Genomic DNA, 15,342 nt, shown 5'->3' with positions numbered 1-15,342 from the left:
GACCTGTGGTAGGTTTGCAGTCTGGATTCTTCCATAATGAGCAGTGTTCTTTCTCAAATATCCATGCTTACTGGTTTTTAACTGCTTTCATTTTATGATTCATTCATTGATTCATTGTGTGTGGAGTTTTCTTTCGATTTGTAATGATCTGTACAGCGTGTTCTTTGATTTGAAACTTTGGAAAGCTTAATTAATGGAACGTAAATGATGTAAGATGGCTGCTCTTAGCGTGGTGATTCATTATATGGTGAACTTTAACACATGGGGAGAGTGGGGGGGGGGGGTTTGACCGTGCCTGTCCCCAAGTCTTCTCTGCCCCACACCCAACAGCTCCTCACACAGAGATGCACTTGTTGGAGTGTAAGTTTTGCAGGGGCAGATGTTTGGGAATGTTTCAGTGGGTGTATTCATGTGTTGAATCGGGGGCTTTTGCTCTCAGCCCAGTACATTTTGAGTGCAGCGATGTGTGTGTGTGTGTGTGTGTGCGTGAGAGAGAGAAATGCTGTTTATGATCGTCACTTACCTAAACATGTGACGTCTGTCCTCTGCCCTAACACATCCCCTTATCGTAGTTTCTGTCTCTTTCCCTCCCTGCCTTCCTCCCTCGCCCACACACACATGCGCGCACACACCTGTATGCATTACTTCATGTTCTAGCTTTACAGCATATGATCACTAGCCCTTTAAGGTGCAGTTGCTAGATTACTTGTACAGTCATAAAAAAACCCTTTTGCTGAGAATTGTGTATAGTTTCTTACATTTATGAAGGGAGATGCTTACTAAAGCCATTTGAGTTAAGTACATCAAGGATTCCTTCAACCTTCTAGCTGTACGTCCATTTCCCTAAACCACATCACTTGGCTGGCATGAGAGGGCATATATTATGGCACTTATTGTATAGCACTGTGGTTTCATTCTCCTAATGGACCAGCTCCAGGATACGGTTGGAACCCCACCCTACATGACTGCATAAGAATAGGCCTGGATGTTTAAATAAACAGGATGGAGGGGCGGGGCTGTGGTCTGACATTGTGCTTGAGCTGGCTGTTCAGTGGATAGTAATTAGCGATGGTGCTCCATCCAACCAGACACCTACTCCTGGCAACCCGAGGTGCCGCCTAACCCTTCGCACCCCCTCGTCCTCCTCCTCCACGCCCCCTGTCACTGTCCCCGTTCCCATCGGGACCCAGACCGAGCTCCGGAGGTGCGCCCTGTCCCCGTCCCCATCGGGACCCACCCCAAGCCCTGTAGACACGCACCTTGGCTCTGTCCCCAAAATCTGAGGCAGGCAGTGCCTCTGGCTTTCCTCCAGCCACTCCTGGGCCTCACCAAGCTGGACAGCTTCCACTGAATTCTGTGGACTGGTTTTTTCCACTTCGGTTGAGATACGACAAAAAATACCCTGAAAATATTTATTGACTTCCCCAGCAGTCTGAAGGAGGCTGGTTTCGTCTTGAACGTCCAAAGATCCTGAAGATGAAACGTGATGTTAAAGGCCCGCCCAGGCCTCGGCGTGTTCGGTCCGATGTCTACCAGCTTACAGTAACTGGGTTTGCCTAGGAGATCTTAACTCTTCCCTCTCCACTTCTGCTCCTCTCCACCTCTCTACCTTTACTGATCCACCTCTCCTCCTCTCTACCTCTCCCTCTCTCCACCTTTAATGTACCTATCCACCTCTCCCCCGTCCCCCTCCCTCTCTCTGTAGGACAATGGATCTGAGTTTGACCGATGCTCTGACCGATGGCGTCGTGCCCCAGACTGGCTCAGAGAACCTGCTGCAGAGGGACTTTGTTGCAGCTCTAGAGGCAGAGAGCTACGATGACAAAGTGGGGGAGACCATTGGGAAGACAGAGTACCACCCCCTGCTGGACAATGATGGGAAAAAGGAAGGTAAGCTGGTGGGTTATAGGGGGCATGCACACGGGAGGCAGGACAGGATTCTGGGAGTTGGAAAGGTTGTGTTTTGGGCAGCTTTTGAGCAATTTTTCTCTTTTCTCCTATTTTTCGATGTCCTATTTGTATTTGTAAGTCGGTTACTCTGTTCCCGTCTCTAATTCATTCTTGGAGAACAGAGATGAGCTCATGCTCTTGTCCATTCTGTCTGACACTTGTGCTTTTAGCGCCGATAACCCTGACCCGGCCCCCCACTATTTCCCATCACGCCGAAAGCCTGTCAGCAGACTGCTGGTGCCAGTTCAGCTGCGCAGACAGTGTGTCAGCAGACTGCTGGTGCCGGTTCAGCTGCGCAGACAGTGTGTTCGCAGACTGCTGGTACCAGTTCAGCTGCGCAGACAGCATGTTGGCATACTGCTGGTGTCGGTTCAGCTGCACAGACAGTGTGTCAGTAGACTGCTGGTGCCAGTTCAGCTGCGCAGACAGCATGTTGGCAGACTGCTAGTACCAGTTCAGCTGCGCAGACAGTGTGTCAGTAGACTGCTGGTGCCAGTTCAGCTGCGCAGACAGCCTGTCTTCAGACTTCTGGTGCCTGTTCAGCTGCACAGACAGTGTGTTGGCAGACTGCTGGTGCCGGTTCAGCTGCGCAGACAGCATGTTGGCAGACTGCTGGTGCCTGTTCAGCTGTGCAGACAGCGTGTCAGCAGACTGCTGGTGCCGGTTCAGCTGCGCAGACAGCATGTCTTCAAACTTCTGATGCCTGTTCAGCTGCGCAGACAGTGTGTTGGGATACTGCTGCTGCCTGGTTGCCTGGAGGAGTTGCTGGTGTGTGAAGGATGTAGAAAAACAGCACCAAGTCAAAACCCTCACTCCCTGGGTGATCCCAGAGCAGGTAATGACTTAGGTGACTTAGTCTCCGTCAATGATACTGTGAATGAAGAGTGGTGAAATATGTTGAAGAGTAGAAAGAGGGGATGCAGACTGTGGCCCCCATCACTGTGAGTGGTTTGATGAGTTTTGCTCACCTCTAACCGCTTAGACAAGATTACACCTTACAGGTCCAGGAATTTCATTTAGGGCCTGTGCAGTGCGAGAGTTAACTAAATCTCCACTTTCACTACCCACCATTCGCTGGGCGTGAGTGTGACACCCAACCCTTTCTCTGCTCTGTGAGCGAGCTTCTCAGATGCATTCAAGTGAACTGAGCCGCCTATATCGGGTTTCTGATGGCTTTCTTAAGAGGATGTGTGCAGCTGGTTGGCAGTTAATCCCCACCTGTTTGTGCTGTAAGGAGAACAGCAGTGTAGTGGGCCGGTAGGAGCATTCAACTTTATCTGACCTGAGTGAGGTTCTGCCAGGTAAGAATGTGAGGTAGAGGTGGAGGGGGAAGTCTAAAGAGTGTTAGTGTGGTAGGGTCACCCAGTCCAGTAGCAGTTTAGCAGCTGTATGTTTGTCTGAATTTGGGCCTTAGTCTGGTTCTCCTAACGCTAGATTACTAATGCCAATAGTAACAATAACATGAGTGCAAATTAGGGTCATCTGAGGTGATTAGCTAACGTTACTCAAGTTTTGCATTTTAGTACTTTAACATGCATGGCGCATACTGATTGACATGATATGCAAATAATACTTCATGTTTGGTTAAATAAATGTTAGCAGAGCAAACCCAATGTGATATATTCAACTCTCTAGTATCGTAGTGGATTGCTAATCTGCGGAGTATGACTAGCCAATGAAAGTGCCAATGAAATTTCAGTGGATAGAGCATTTTTTGTTAAGACAAGTAGTAATTGAGTATGAAGCCTTATGACCTCATAATGGGTGAGGCTGTGCTATCAATAAAAAAAACAAAATGTCTGCTACTGACAACACATGGTAGCTTCATCTGTTCTCAGATTAAGGAATCCTCATTCTCCCATTGCTAATCGGACACAGTCAGCACACACGGCTCGTAACTTCCTTGTCCGTCTCAAGTACAGTACTGTGCAAAAGTCTTAGGCACCCTAGATTTTTAAATATGATATATAGTATATATTTGGCCTTAGATGTTTATTTTTTTTGTTTTCTGAATTAGTGTGTCAGTAGAAAAGCTCAAATTTGAGATTTCCAAACATGAATTTTCCAAAAAATGAAATTTTACAGATACATTTTTGTATTTTGTTAAATGAAGTACTATTTTAAGTAATAGGCTACTTTTGGGATAACAACTTGATCAAGGGTCTCTGGGATTACCTGGAGAACCAGAAGCCAGCGAAACAGCCAAAATCTGCAGAAGAACTCCAAAATGGTTGGGACAACCGACCAGCCGATTTTCTTATAAAACTGCAGGACAGTGTACCTAAGAGAATTGATGTAGTTTTAAAGGTGAAGGGTGGTCACACCAAACATTGATTTTATTTTAGTTTTTAACTATTTACTGCTCTTTATATTATTTTTTCGATATTTATATCCTTTCATTTCATTATTTTTGAAAGCATCTTAGCTGTACAGCATTTTTTTTTACAGTTGCCTAAGACTTTTGCACAGTACTGTACTGCTCAAGTAAATGTCCTTGAATTTTCTAACGAGCCATTTAAAACCACATTACACAGCTGTTGCATGGTGTCACGTCTCTGTGCCCAAGTAAACAGATTTGGGCCAAGTGACTGAAGGATAACAGGTTTCCCCTGTGAGCACACTGCTCAACTAATGTGAATTGGAATAGGCTGTCTAGCTGTCATACAGTAAATGCATATGAAGCAAAAACTTACAATGGTATCTTTCTTAGGCTGTACTACGTCAAAAAATCATAAGACGGAACACAAAGAGCTTGATATTGATTCATGATCAAATTGATGAATTTACTTTTATTCTGTTTTACACATACTGTATCTAAGTGATCTCAGTGCTGTGTGCGCTCCAAACTCAAAGCTTCAGTGCAGACACTGAATTAGTAATAAAAAAGGGTCAATTTAAAGGTTTAAATTTATCATAAATTAAAATTATATTATTTTTAAACCAAACCATAACCCTTACACCAAACAGTGCTGTGTGCCTGTGCCTGGCTGTGTAAGATGTCTCCTGAGCCTGCATCCGCAGACGTGGGTTTGATGGGAGGAGTTCAGCGTCGCTGTTGCTAAAGTACACAGTGCAGCTCTGTGCCCTATGGCTGAGAGCTGTTCCTTTCATAATAGCACAGCGCTGTGTACGGAGGCAGCCGGACTCATCTGCAGTGCATGATGGGAGCTCTGCATTACGGGGTGACTGCTGAATGTTGGTTCCCCCATAACAGGCTGGTGAGAAAGAGGTTGTGATGTCATGGGGAAACATCTGCAGTATGCATGTGTGCGTGCGTGTGTGTGTGTGTGCGTGCGCGCGCACGTGTGCGTGTTTTTATGCAAGTGCGTGCTTCTCCGCGTGCCGCATAACCGTGTTTCTCTGTGTGTGGGTGTACACGCTGATGTCAGCAGAATTCCTCTCTGCCTGCTGATTTGACAGCATGCTAAAAGTGGGTGGAGCCCTGCAATCTCTCGCTCAGACCAGGCTGCAGCTTCTGCAGTGATGAGGCGAGGTCCCTGCAGGCCGCTCGTACAGATTTGCTCTTCTAGAAAAAGAGAAATCGACGTAGCTCTGCATAAATAATGATCGGTTATGGGAATAAAATAAAGGCAGAACTTTCACCAGGGCTGAATGGCTTCACATAGCAGTGTGAATAACACTGAGTGCTGTTCTAGGGAAACTTTTACTTTAGCGTTTTTATATACAAAATAAAACATCACTGAACAATGGGGAGTCTGTGTTTGTGTAACACATCTCCACCTGAGACTTGTCGGATGCCCCTGATGATGGCAGGTGTAACGCATGCTTCAGAGGGTGCCAGTGTGTCTGCTGTCAAATTTAGCTTCATTTTCACTGTGATGGAGGAGCTGCTGAGGGCTGTCTGTAAGTGCGAGAGCGTGTGTAAGTGTGTGAAGGTGTGTGCATGTGTGCACAGTTCGTATGAATTGAATCCATTCATCCTCAGTGCAGTGAGCATTTGACAGGAGAACAGAGCCAGCAGAGGAAGTAAGTAGGTCAGGGAGTTCATGGCTCAAGCCAAAGAGAAACAGTGTGAGATTCACTGTCACTCTGACCATGTGACTGAGGTTGAGAGTGACCGTTTGTGTGAGGGTGTGTGTCTGACAGTGTGACTGAGGGTGTGTGATTTACATACCCCCCTACCTCATTAGATCAAGCAGAGGCCTGGATCTTGCACATCCATTAGTTATTCTGAAGAGAAAGCTGTCACAAGTTATCACCAGCAGCCAGGGAGTGAATCATTTTATTTGGTTCACAAACCTCCTGTCAATCACAGGCTGGAACAGACGGGAGAAAAGGGAACCTGTCACAGTCCACTGACTCAGACAATGTCAGAGGCTCTAAAGTTGCACTGGAAAGTATGGCTGGGCGATATGGACAAAATCAAATATCAGGATATTTTTGACCAAAAACCTTGATATCGATATTGTGATGATATTTTGGGGATGACTATTGGTACTTTCAAAATTACAAAATGAGATTTTTGATAAATAATCGTCAGTAATGCCTATGTAATAACTAAGTGGGTAAAGGCAAATAATAGAACAGCTAGAACAGTCAGGTAAGTTCAGAAAATTACATCACTTTACTGTAATTCTGCCTTTAAAACCAGGAAAAGACAACACTTATGCCATATCATGATATATAAAATCCCAGACGATATGTAGTCTCATATCACGATATCGATATAATATCGATATATTGCCCAGCCCTGCTGAAAAGGTGTGTGTCCATTGCGCTTACGTTGATATCCTGTCAACTTGTGGGCCCTTTGGGCAGTGGTTGGTCTGAGCGAGAGAGGGGGATGATGGGATATCCTAATATGACACGGTGTGTTTCCCTGCCTGGCAGGCTCTGGGATGATGCCATCGGGACAGACACCACAGAACCAGGATATGCAGGGGGACATGTGGTCCTTCCAGGCCGAACAGCAGGTCATGAACGCAGACTTCCTGTCAGGTGAGCTCGCTTGGGGTCTGTATCTTCATACCCCTATGCTGTGCTGGGCTTGATACCCCTCTAATGGGGGTGGCAGTGTAATGTTAAAACAGTGAGGAAAATAGACTTGTAACTCAGAGGTTGCAGGTTCTAATCTCAGGTGGGGCACTGCCATCATAAAGTTTGTAAATCTCTCTCGATAACAGCATCTACTAAATGCCTATGTGTAATATAAACTATGCTCCCTAATTCCCTCCACTGTATGGAACAGAAACTTTTTCTTGTTTATGAGTTTAAAAACACACTTTATTGGTGTTGACACAAATTATTTGCAGATTATTTGTGTTAAACCCAATCTGATTAAACACCTTGTTCATGGGCACAGTTGCAGGGATTATCAGAGATTTGATCCCTCACTCTCTCTCTCTCTCTCTTTCTCTATCACGTGCCTCTCTCTCTCACTCACCTGTCTCTCTCCTCTCTCTCACTCTCAGAAAGATTCTCTCTCTCTCACTCTCATTCACTCATGTGTCTCTCTCTCTCCTCTGTTTTTGGCTATAAAGAACTGTGCAAAATGAGTACTGTACCTTATCGAACCTGTGATTTGTAGTTGTTCCAATAACCTTGATATGCACTTTTGTATGTTGCTTTGGATAAAAGCATCTGCTAAATAAATGTAATGTAATGTCATGCACCTCTCTCTCTCTTTCTGCAGGCCCAGTCTCCGTGGGTGGATTCCCAGGCCAGTGGGGTACCCAGCCCATGGTCCCTGAGGTGAAGGCCAGCAGCCTCACAGACCCCTTCACAGGTCTGCCTCTGTTAGCCTCCTTCACTCCAGGACAAGGCAGTGTCTGCCCAGCATATGGATACTTTTTGGTTAACTGACCTTGAAGCCAGAATATCACATGTTCCTGCTGTACACTGCTGCACAGTGTTTAACTGAAATTCTATCTGTCATAATTATGAGTGTGAGTTACCTGACTGCTGCAGTATAGCCCTGTGATGGGGCATTCTCAACAATTCAGGCACTCTGCGCATTCTGTTCATTTTCTATGTATCGGCCTGTGTTTACATTGGATGTACCTTATTCTATGCAAATCAATCCGGTATCGCATAACAAGATTCGGCAACTGTATTTCCTATTTCCCGCCTCAAGCATTTTCAGAAACATATTTTAGTGGACTGTTTAGGTGGAGAAAGTTTGTAAATGATGTGCCATATTGTTCCGGTTTGGAGAACAGGGTTTGTCTGTCGAATCAGGTGCTGGCAGTGTTCCATGGTGGGCTATGTCATTTGTTTGCATTCTGCCAAGTTTGGGGGTCCGTTGCATCCCAATGCATCCTCGCTGGAATTGGTGATGATGCAGCTTAAGTCTGTTTTGAGTGGCTATAAGTTTGTGGCAGTGTTGAGTGGCTGTAAGTTTGAGTCGGTGTTGAGTGTCTGTAAGTTTGAGGCAGTGATAAGTGGTCATAAGTTTGTGTCAGTGTTGAGTGTCTTTAAGTACCTCCACAGTAACAGTGTCCGTGTGCTCACAGGATTCACCCAGCAGGGGATGGACATAATGAATATGGATGTGGGCATGGCCCCCCTTTCCACTGCGAGGCCCCCCAGCATGGCAGAGCCCCAGCAGCCATCGCCTCTCATTGCCTCCGTACCCCCAAAACTGGCCCAGATGCCCAACAAGCCCAATGATCTGAATCCCTTTGAGAGCCCGTTGGACATCCTCAGTGCCCCCGACAACACTGCAGGTAAGGGGGGAACTGGGCAGGCTTCTTGGTCTTCAGAGCTGGTTGAGTCAGTACTAGCCTACCCCCCGTAGTCACATTTTGACCAATCAGCATATATTCTTGTGCACTGTATTTTGGGTGACTGTGAGAGTTTTATTTAATTTTGATTTAACATCAGGGGTTAAACCTTCACAGTGCCTGAAATGATCAGTTGCTCTCTTCACCAGGATGACCTCTGCAATGACTTCATGTGTGTAAACTGCTTTGGTAAACTGCATGGCAAAAGGCAGTGGTCTTGAGTCTGCAAGCAGGCACCTCCCCTGAGAGCTGTGAGCAGGACCAGGCCGCCCTGTCTGTAGATAAACATGATGTCACAACATGATGTCATAACATTCCCGCCCCTCCTTTCCAGCTTTCACAGAGGATTGGGGATTACAGCTGGACACTCCCAATAGGAAAACCTCCCAACCTCCATAGTGAACTATGATTTCATAGGCTTTCATCCACCAGTGGGAGTCGCCCTTTCTGTTGGGGGTAGATCCTTTAAAGGGGCAGTTCTCCCAAAAATCTAATAAAGCTGTATTTACACTTATCCAGAGTGCTATCTATCCATCCAGATAGTTTCGCTGAGATTTGATGAGTTTTCTAGATATCCACTGCAGCTCACCCTGGCACAGTGGACTTCAACAATGCCAACATTTGTGTCGCTCAAAGCACCAAAAAATTTACATTCGAAAAATTCAACAGCAACAGCCATCTGTGTGTGTCTGCCCAAAGTGTCAACCAAAGCTCGGAAGTATTCTGGGGTGCAGCGTCAATATTGTTTTAAAACATTGTGTCAACATTATGCCTGAGTTGGTTAATATATTGAAATAATACATTTTAAAATATCATCAATAATATGCTCGTAAAATCGTATACAGAATATTAAAGTGGGAATAATCTATGCCATGACTGTTTAATTTCCTATTTAAATATGTGCTTTTCATATTTTGGATGTAAGATGTGCAATATGCTATTGGTGTATTTAGTTTTTATATTGGGGCTCTTTTTGGATAGTGCATTGTGGGATTTGTAGTGTTGCAGGGGCCAAGTGTTGGCTTTAGGAGGTGCAAGCCTGCACAGAGCGTGACTCTCTCTCTCCCTCTGTGCTCGAGGAGTCCCGGGTGGCCCCTGGGCGGGCGAGGGTGGGCTACAGACGGACCTTTCCTTCACACCCAGTGACTCTGCGGCGATCAGTTGCCATGCCGATGAGATGGCAGATTGCTCCCCTGAACCCCCGGGTGCAGACGAGTGCCACCAGCAGAGCGGCGGGGTTGAGGAGGAGAGGGGGAGCGAGGGAGGAGGAGGCAGGAGGCAGAAAAAGAAGAAGAAGAGAAGGCAGAGGGAGGAGATGTATGACGTCCTGGAGTCTCAGGGACCCCAGGGTGAAAACCACAGCCCCACCGGAGTCTACCCAGGCATGGAATGGGAGTTCGATGATGGGGGCAGAATTGGGGCCAGGGGCAAGAAGGGCAAGAGCCGAAAGAGAATCCCAGAGGAGTGGAGTGCCCTCCAGGAGCCGCCCCTGACAGCCCCGCCCCAGGGACCTGCCGGGGACCCCTGGTCCATGAGCACCCAGTCCCAGGAGAGCTCCACCCATGAAGCCCTCAGCCCGCTGAACAGCCCCACGCCTGCAGGGGCCGAGGAATCGCCCACCACCCCCTCCACCCTGAGCTCTGAAGCCCCCCCCTCTGTACTTGCCAGCCTGGACAGTTACCTGGCTGCAGGGGCAGATTCCTGTGACCCCAGCATGGAGACGGAGATCGCCCCCCTCCGCTCGGACCTTGCCGTCCCCCCAGATTCCCTGCAGGAGAAGGGGCTTGTTGAGAAAGCTGTGTCTGTGGAGGACCCCTCCAATTCCAGCTCTCTGCAAAAGTCTTCCACAAAGGATGCCCCTGTGCCCTCTGCCCCTCCCCTCTCCCAGTCACCTAATCCTTTCCAGGTTCCCTCACCTGCTGAAACACCAGTCCCTGCCCCTATCCCACCCCCATCTCCAACACCCTGCAAGGACAGCCCCCATTTGGAACCACTGGTTGGATATTCCCCTCCCTCAACCACTGCAGAGGCTCCAGTTCCCAAAGGTGATCTTGTTGCGTCCGCTAATCACAACGAGCCTGTTCCTGTAAGCCCCTCCCATACTCCACCCCCCTATTCCCAGACCCCTCCCATTACCAGCTCTTCCTGCGCACCTTCTGGTTCCTTCCCCATGGTGAGCTCCGCCCTGAACCCTGCAGCCCCACCCTTTTTTCCCAGCCAGTCAGAGTACCAGGAGCCCCAGCTGGAGGGCTGGAGGGAGGATGAGGGGCCGGCAGACCCCTCAGTGACTGAAGGTTGGTGAGAGTTGATACAGGGTCCTGGGGCGGTCAGGGCAGGGGGCAGTGACTGCACACTGCATGGCAGTTTAAAAGAGGGTGGTGCTGGACTCTCGGGCCACACTGCATCTCTGGCTGGCTGAGTCTCTGGGTCTGGGAAGGCTTTGGGTGGGATTTCTCTCTCTCTTGCTCCCACTTCCCATCCCAGAATGCATTTCTGGTTAGTGCAGTATGATGGCCTCATGTGATCTGCTGGTCTGTAATTAAGCATGTTTAGGCTAAAGGGACCTGCTGGTCTGTAATTAAGCATGTGTGGGCGAAAGAGACTTACTAATCCAAGCTGTGTGTCTATGGGGCCATTGTTAGGTCCCTCTGTCTGGACCTGTGCTGTCTTTTGTCATTACATGTTCCTCTTTATTCCTGTTAACCATTTGCTAACATTCTTCTCTTTTTTAACATTCTTTCTACATGGGCTAGCTGCAGATTGTCTGTTTCTCATCAGCAATTCATTCACACATTATCATTTAATGATAATTTGTTTTGATAATTCTTGTTTTTCTTGCAGGTAAATGTTTACTACTTAAACGTCAAAGCCACCAGTGCACACAGCAAATGCTAATCCAAATTGTTGTATTTATGTCACCCAATATAATGCTGAATTGATGACATGATCATTTCTTCTTTCTTTGCTGCCTGTCATGGTAACTGAACGTCTGGTGATTCTTGGAAACAGGTAAGCTCTTCTTAAAATTTTTTTTTATTTTCTTTGCATGTGTACACACAAACACACGCGCACGCACACACACATAGAGGATTGTGGGATAGGTTGGACCTGGAGAATTCAGGCTCTTAGCACTTGGTAGAGCCTGACTGCAGTCTCATATTGATCAGCAGCTTGATGGCTTTGGCTCATTGTTGTAGCTGTGGTGTGTGGAACACGGAGCTTCTGCCCTGGCTCCTCCTTCTCCGCACTCCTGCTCCCTTCATGCTGTCAGATCCCCTTTTCTTTTCTGTCCAGCCCTCCCTCTCATCTCTCTCCTTCCATTTCCTCAGTTTGTGCCTGTTGTTCCAGTGATGCAGCCCCTGTCATAGCCATCCTGTTGCTCCAGAAATGGGAGGGGGTTGCTGTGGATATATAAGGACTAGGGGCTGTCAGGAAAACAACGGGATGTGACATTGGGGGAGATTAGAATTCAAATGCAATGACAGACTCTCCATCCATGAATCTGCTCTGTGCCCCAGCTTCACTATCTCAGTAGATCTCTCAACACCGATCAACCATAGCATTGATCTATCATTATCCAGGGTCCTTCGTTCTTCACTTTGACTAACACAGTTAAGCTGGGCGTGTGATTTGTTTTGGCTTATGAAAGCAACACATACTTAATTTATATGTGTGTTTTATGTCAGGGACTGCCTACATAAAGCTGTAAACCCTGCCCAAAAATAAAAATAAAAGAACCCCTTAAATGCTTCCTCAATCCTCAAAGCTGAAGAGGAAGCACATTGTAATTAGAGTAGAGTAGTTCTACCTCAGTTGGTGCACTACTAAGGCAAAGTTGTCACATTCATTCCTTCAGTAAAACTAATTTTACTGTATTTGCACCATTTACATCGGCCACTAGGCCTGTCTACAATGAAGAGTCTACCTGTAAGAATGATGAGAAAACTGAACAGTTATTCTCTAGTTGTTAAATTATGATAAGTTTATTTTTTTTTCGGTGTTGTTATTATGGTGCTTTAAGTCCCCCGAACGAGGATTTACCCATAAAGATAGCAGATGGACTGCTGAGGATTATGTTTAGGTTTGCCAGGGAATATTGGTTCACAGCCAGCGAGAACTTTCTATAATTGCACTGGTTTTGCACTCTCACTCATAAGGGATCCGTCCATGTGTGTGACTGGAATCAGTCCATTTCAAAGGCTCAGTCACAATAAAAAGTAATACATGAGTGACATGGTTTGTTTAATTAATCTCTTAATATAACTTCTCAGTTGTACTGTAAGCTCATGCTTTATTCAGGCAGAATGTGTGCATTGTCTGGCGTAAAACAGGGGAATCTGTTGTCCACCGCTCTTATGTAATAAGGCCCATTGAGAAGGGTTTTGCGGTGATGTCACAGTAACTTGGGAGAAACGGCTCTATTTTCTGTTCACAGTGGGAAAGAGGCAGCACTGTAAGCCAGAGAATGTGCTGTGTCTGTCCCTGTGACCCAATCTGATTGGCTGGTGGTGTCTCAGCATTTTTGCCCTCTGCGTCTAGCCTTTGTCATACACGCGTACATGTAAACATACCTGCTATACGCAAGCACACACGCACATACATATGCACACAAACACTCACACGCACAAACACATGCACAACACTGATACTGGCACGCAGAAACACATGCATGCACACAAGATAATTTATTTAATTATTTAATTTATAATTGCAGAGGGATTATATTAAATAAAGCAATACTCTTTTAGTTGATGGCAGGTATGGGGTTTCTGAGCAGAGAAACAATTGGTAGCTGATTCTGGGACAGTAAAAATTATCACACCTGTTTTTCATTGTGTCATTAATTGTTTTCTGTGAAAAGTAGGAGCATCTTTGACCAGAATGAAGCAGATGCAAATATACAAAAGCATTTGTCATTTCCAGGCCCTTGCTGTGCTCAGTGATTTTTTAAAGTTACAGACTCCTTGCCCTGCCCACTGGCTGACCAGTTGTCTAATGTGTGCTCATTAAAGTTTCGGAGATCAGTGCTGCTGGCTAGCTCACTCTGTGTGCGCGGCTTGCGGCTGCTATGTGAAATGAAGCAGCTGGCTGGCAGGCTTGTGTTTTGGAAGAGAATCGCGGATTGCCTTCACTCTCCAGAGCCAGCAGCAGGGGCTGTGAATGAGCCTGCCTGTACATAGTTTGCAAATTGGACATTCCAAATTCGGGTGGGACTGGAGATGCCCAATAAAAAAATTTGAAATAGTTTTGTGGAGCAGCAAGCATGAAATGGCAAGGGGAAGGCAAGACATGTGAGCTGCAGAATATAGACATGTATTCTCACACCGTCACACGTTCTTACATACACACATACAGGTACATGTGCGCTGCTACACACACACACACACACACACACACACACACACGCGGAGACGGATCCAAACACGCTCAGCTGGTCACTAGAGCCTCTGCAGTGTCCCCAGTTTGAAACACATTTCCATTGGGCTTCAACTGGTTCAGCACCAGTTTCAGTCTCTATTCAAACTATTGAACTCCCGCAGATAAAATGTTTAGTTCAGTAGTTCTGCGTTAAGTATGGAGTTCGCCAGCTACAGTACGGAATGTGTTGGGTTACAGTACCAAGTGTACTGTGGTTTCAGAGACAGAGATGAACCGATCCTTTGAAGTGGACTACTTTTTGTTATGATAATATTCTTCAAGTAAGCTTCATTGATTTTTTTGGAGTTGAATACCTCAGATGAAACAGTGTGTGGGTTCTGTTTTTAACAGCCAGTCTTAGGTTCTTTTTTTTAACCAAAGCATCTGTTGTAACTCTTTATCTGTATTTGCACAGGTTGAATTCCTCTTTTTCTAGTGTTTTTAATTATTCCACATGCAACTGGTTAATGTTTAGTCCATCACCATTCATCCGATGGATCGAAACTGCTGTATATTTTCAATTTATTGTGGACCTGAGGTTGTTGATTCAAAACCTGTCATTCTCTTACAATACCTCATTGGGAAATCTTGCATTATAAATGCTGTGACAGAATATGCTATAATACAAGTCACATTGTGTGTACAGTGCATGCAGTAATGATAACAGCAGTTTTCCTGAAATGAAGCAAGATAATCTTCCCCTGATTGAAATGCACATGTTCTCTCCTTTCTGCCATGTTCTGTGTTGTTTCTATGGCAACAGGCCTGCCTGCTTCTCGGTGTATGTGGCTGAACATGGAGCACTAAACTGTAAATCTTAATGCAGGATTTAACACGGCACTTACTTTCTGGATGAAAAATAGTGGCTTCGCCATTAGGAGCTTATCACTGCTTTGTTTTTTGTCTTATGACTAGTTTGGTTTTTGCCTTTCCAATCAGTATGTTTTATGTCTGGAAACTGGAATATTGCTTTGTTTTTAATATATTTGGAATTTTTTACTTTATTCATTAAGGAACTGAATGGCTGGAGTCAGTCTGGTGTTTGCCATTGGCCTCAGGGTCTAGTTCACCTCTCGCTGGTGGTCTAGATGAGGTGTCTTATGAGCTGACTGACAGTGGCTCTGAGGTGATGTCATAATGGAACTAGATTGTTGCTCCGCCCTCTTAGGTCTGCAGAATGCGGCTTCTGCTCCTCCTTCAGAGCGAATGGAGTTCAGCTAGTTGTGTTCCT

At 46.1% G+C, this 15,342-nt stretch overlaps 1 protein-coding gene across 10 annotated transcripts in view; it reads left to right on the top strand.

The window, feature by feature from the left end:
* Positions 1 to 15,342, top strand: part of LOC135261008 (microtubule-associated protein 4-like) — a 41,790-nt gene that overhangs the window by 10,376 nt on the left and 16,072 nt on the right. For 8 of the 10 annotated variants that reach the window (XM_064346832.1, XM_064346833.1, XM_064346837.1 and 5 more), the window contains exons 2-6: positions 1,706 to 1,890; positions 6,802 to 6,909; positions 7,604 to 7,696; positions 8,424 to 8,636; positions 9,773 to 10,987. In XM_064346832.1, coding sequence (XP_064202902.1) covers positions 1,710 to 1,890; positions 6,802 to 6,909; positions 7,604 to 7,696; positions 8,424 to 8,636; positions 9,773 to 10,987 — 1,810 coding nt within the window. In that variant the 5' untranslated portion in view covers positions 1,706 to 1,709. The remainder of the gene's footprint in view (positions 1 to 1,705; positions 1,891 to 6,801; positions 6,910 to 7,603; positions 7,697 to 8,423; positions 8,637 to 9,772; positions 10,988 to 15,342) is intronic. The other 2 variants (XM_064346830.1, XM_064346838.1) reach the window with 2 other exon arrangements.

This window comes from Anguilla rostrata, chromosome 8 (assembly GCF_018555375.3).
Source record: "Anguilla rostrata isolate EN2019 chromosome 8, ASM1855537v3, whole genome shotgun sequence".
NCBI lineage: Eukaryota > Metazoa > Chordata > Actinopteri > Anguilliformes > Anguillidae > Anguilla > Anguilla rostrata.
Note: the sequence above shows the minus strand (reverse complement) of the source record. Positions and strands in the feature narration are given on the sequence as shown.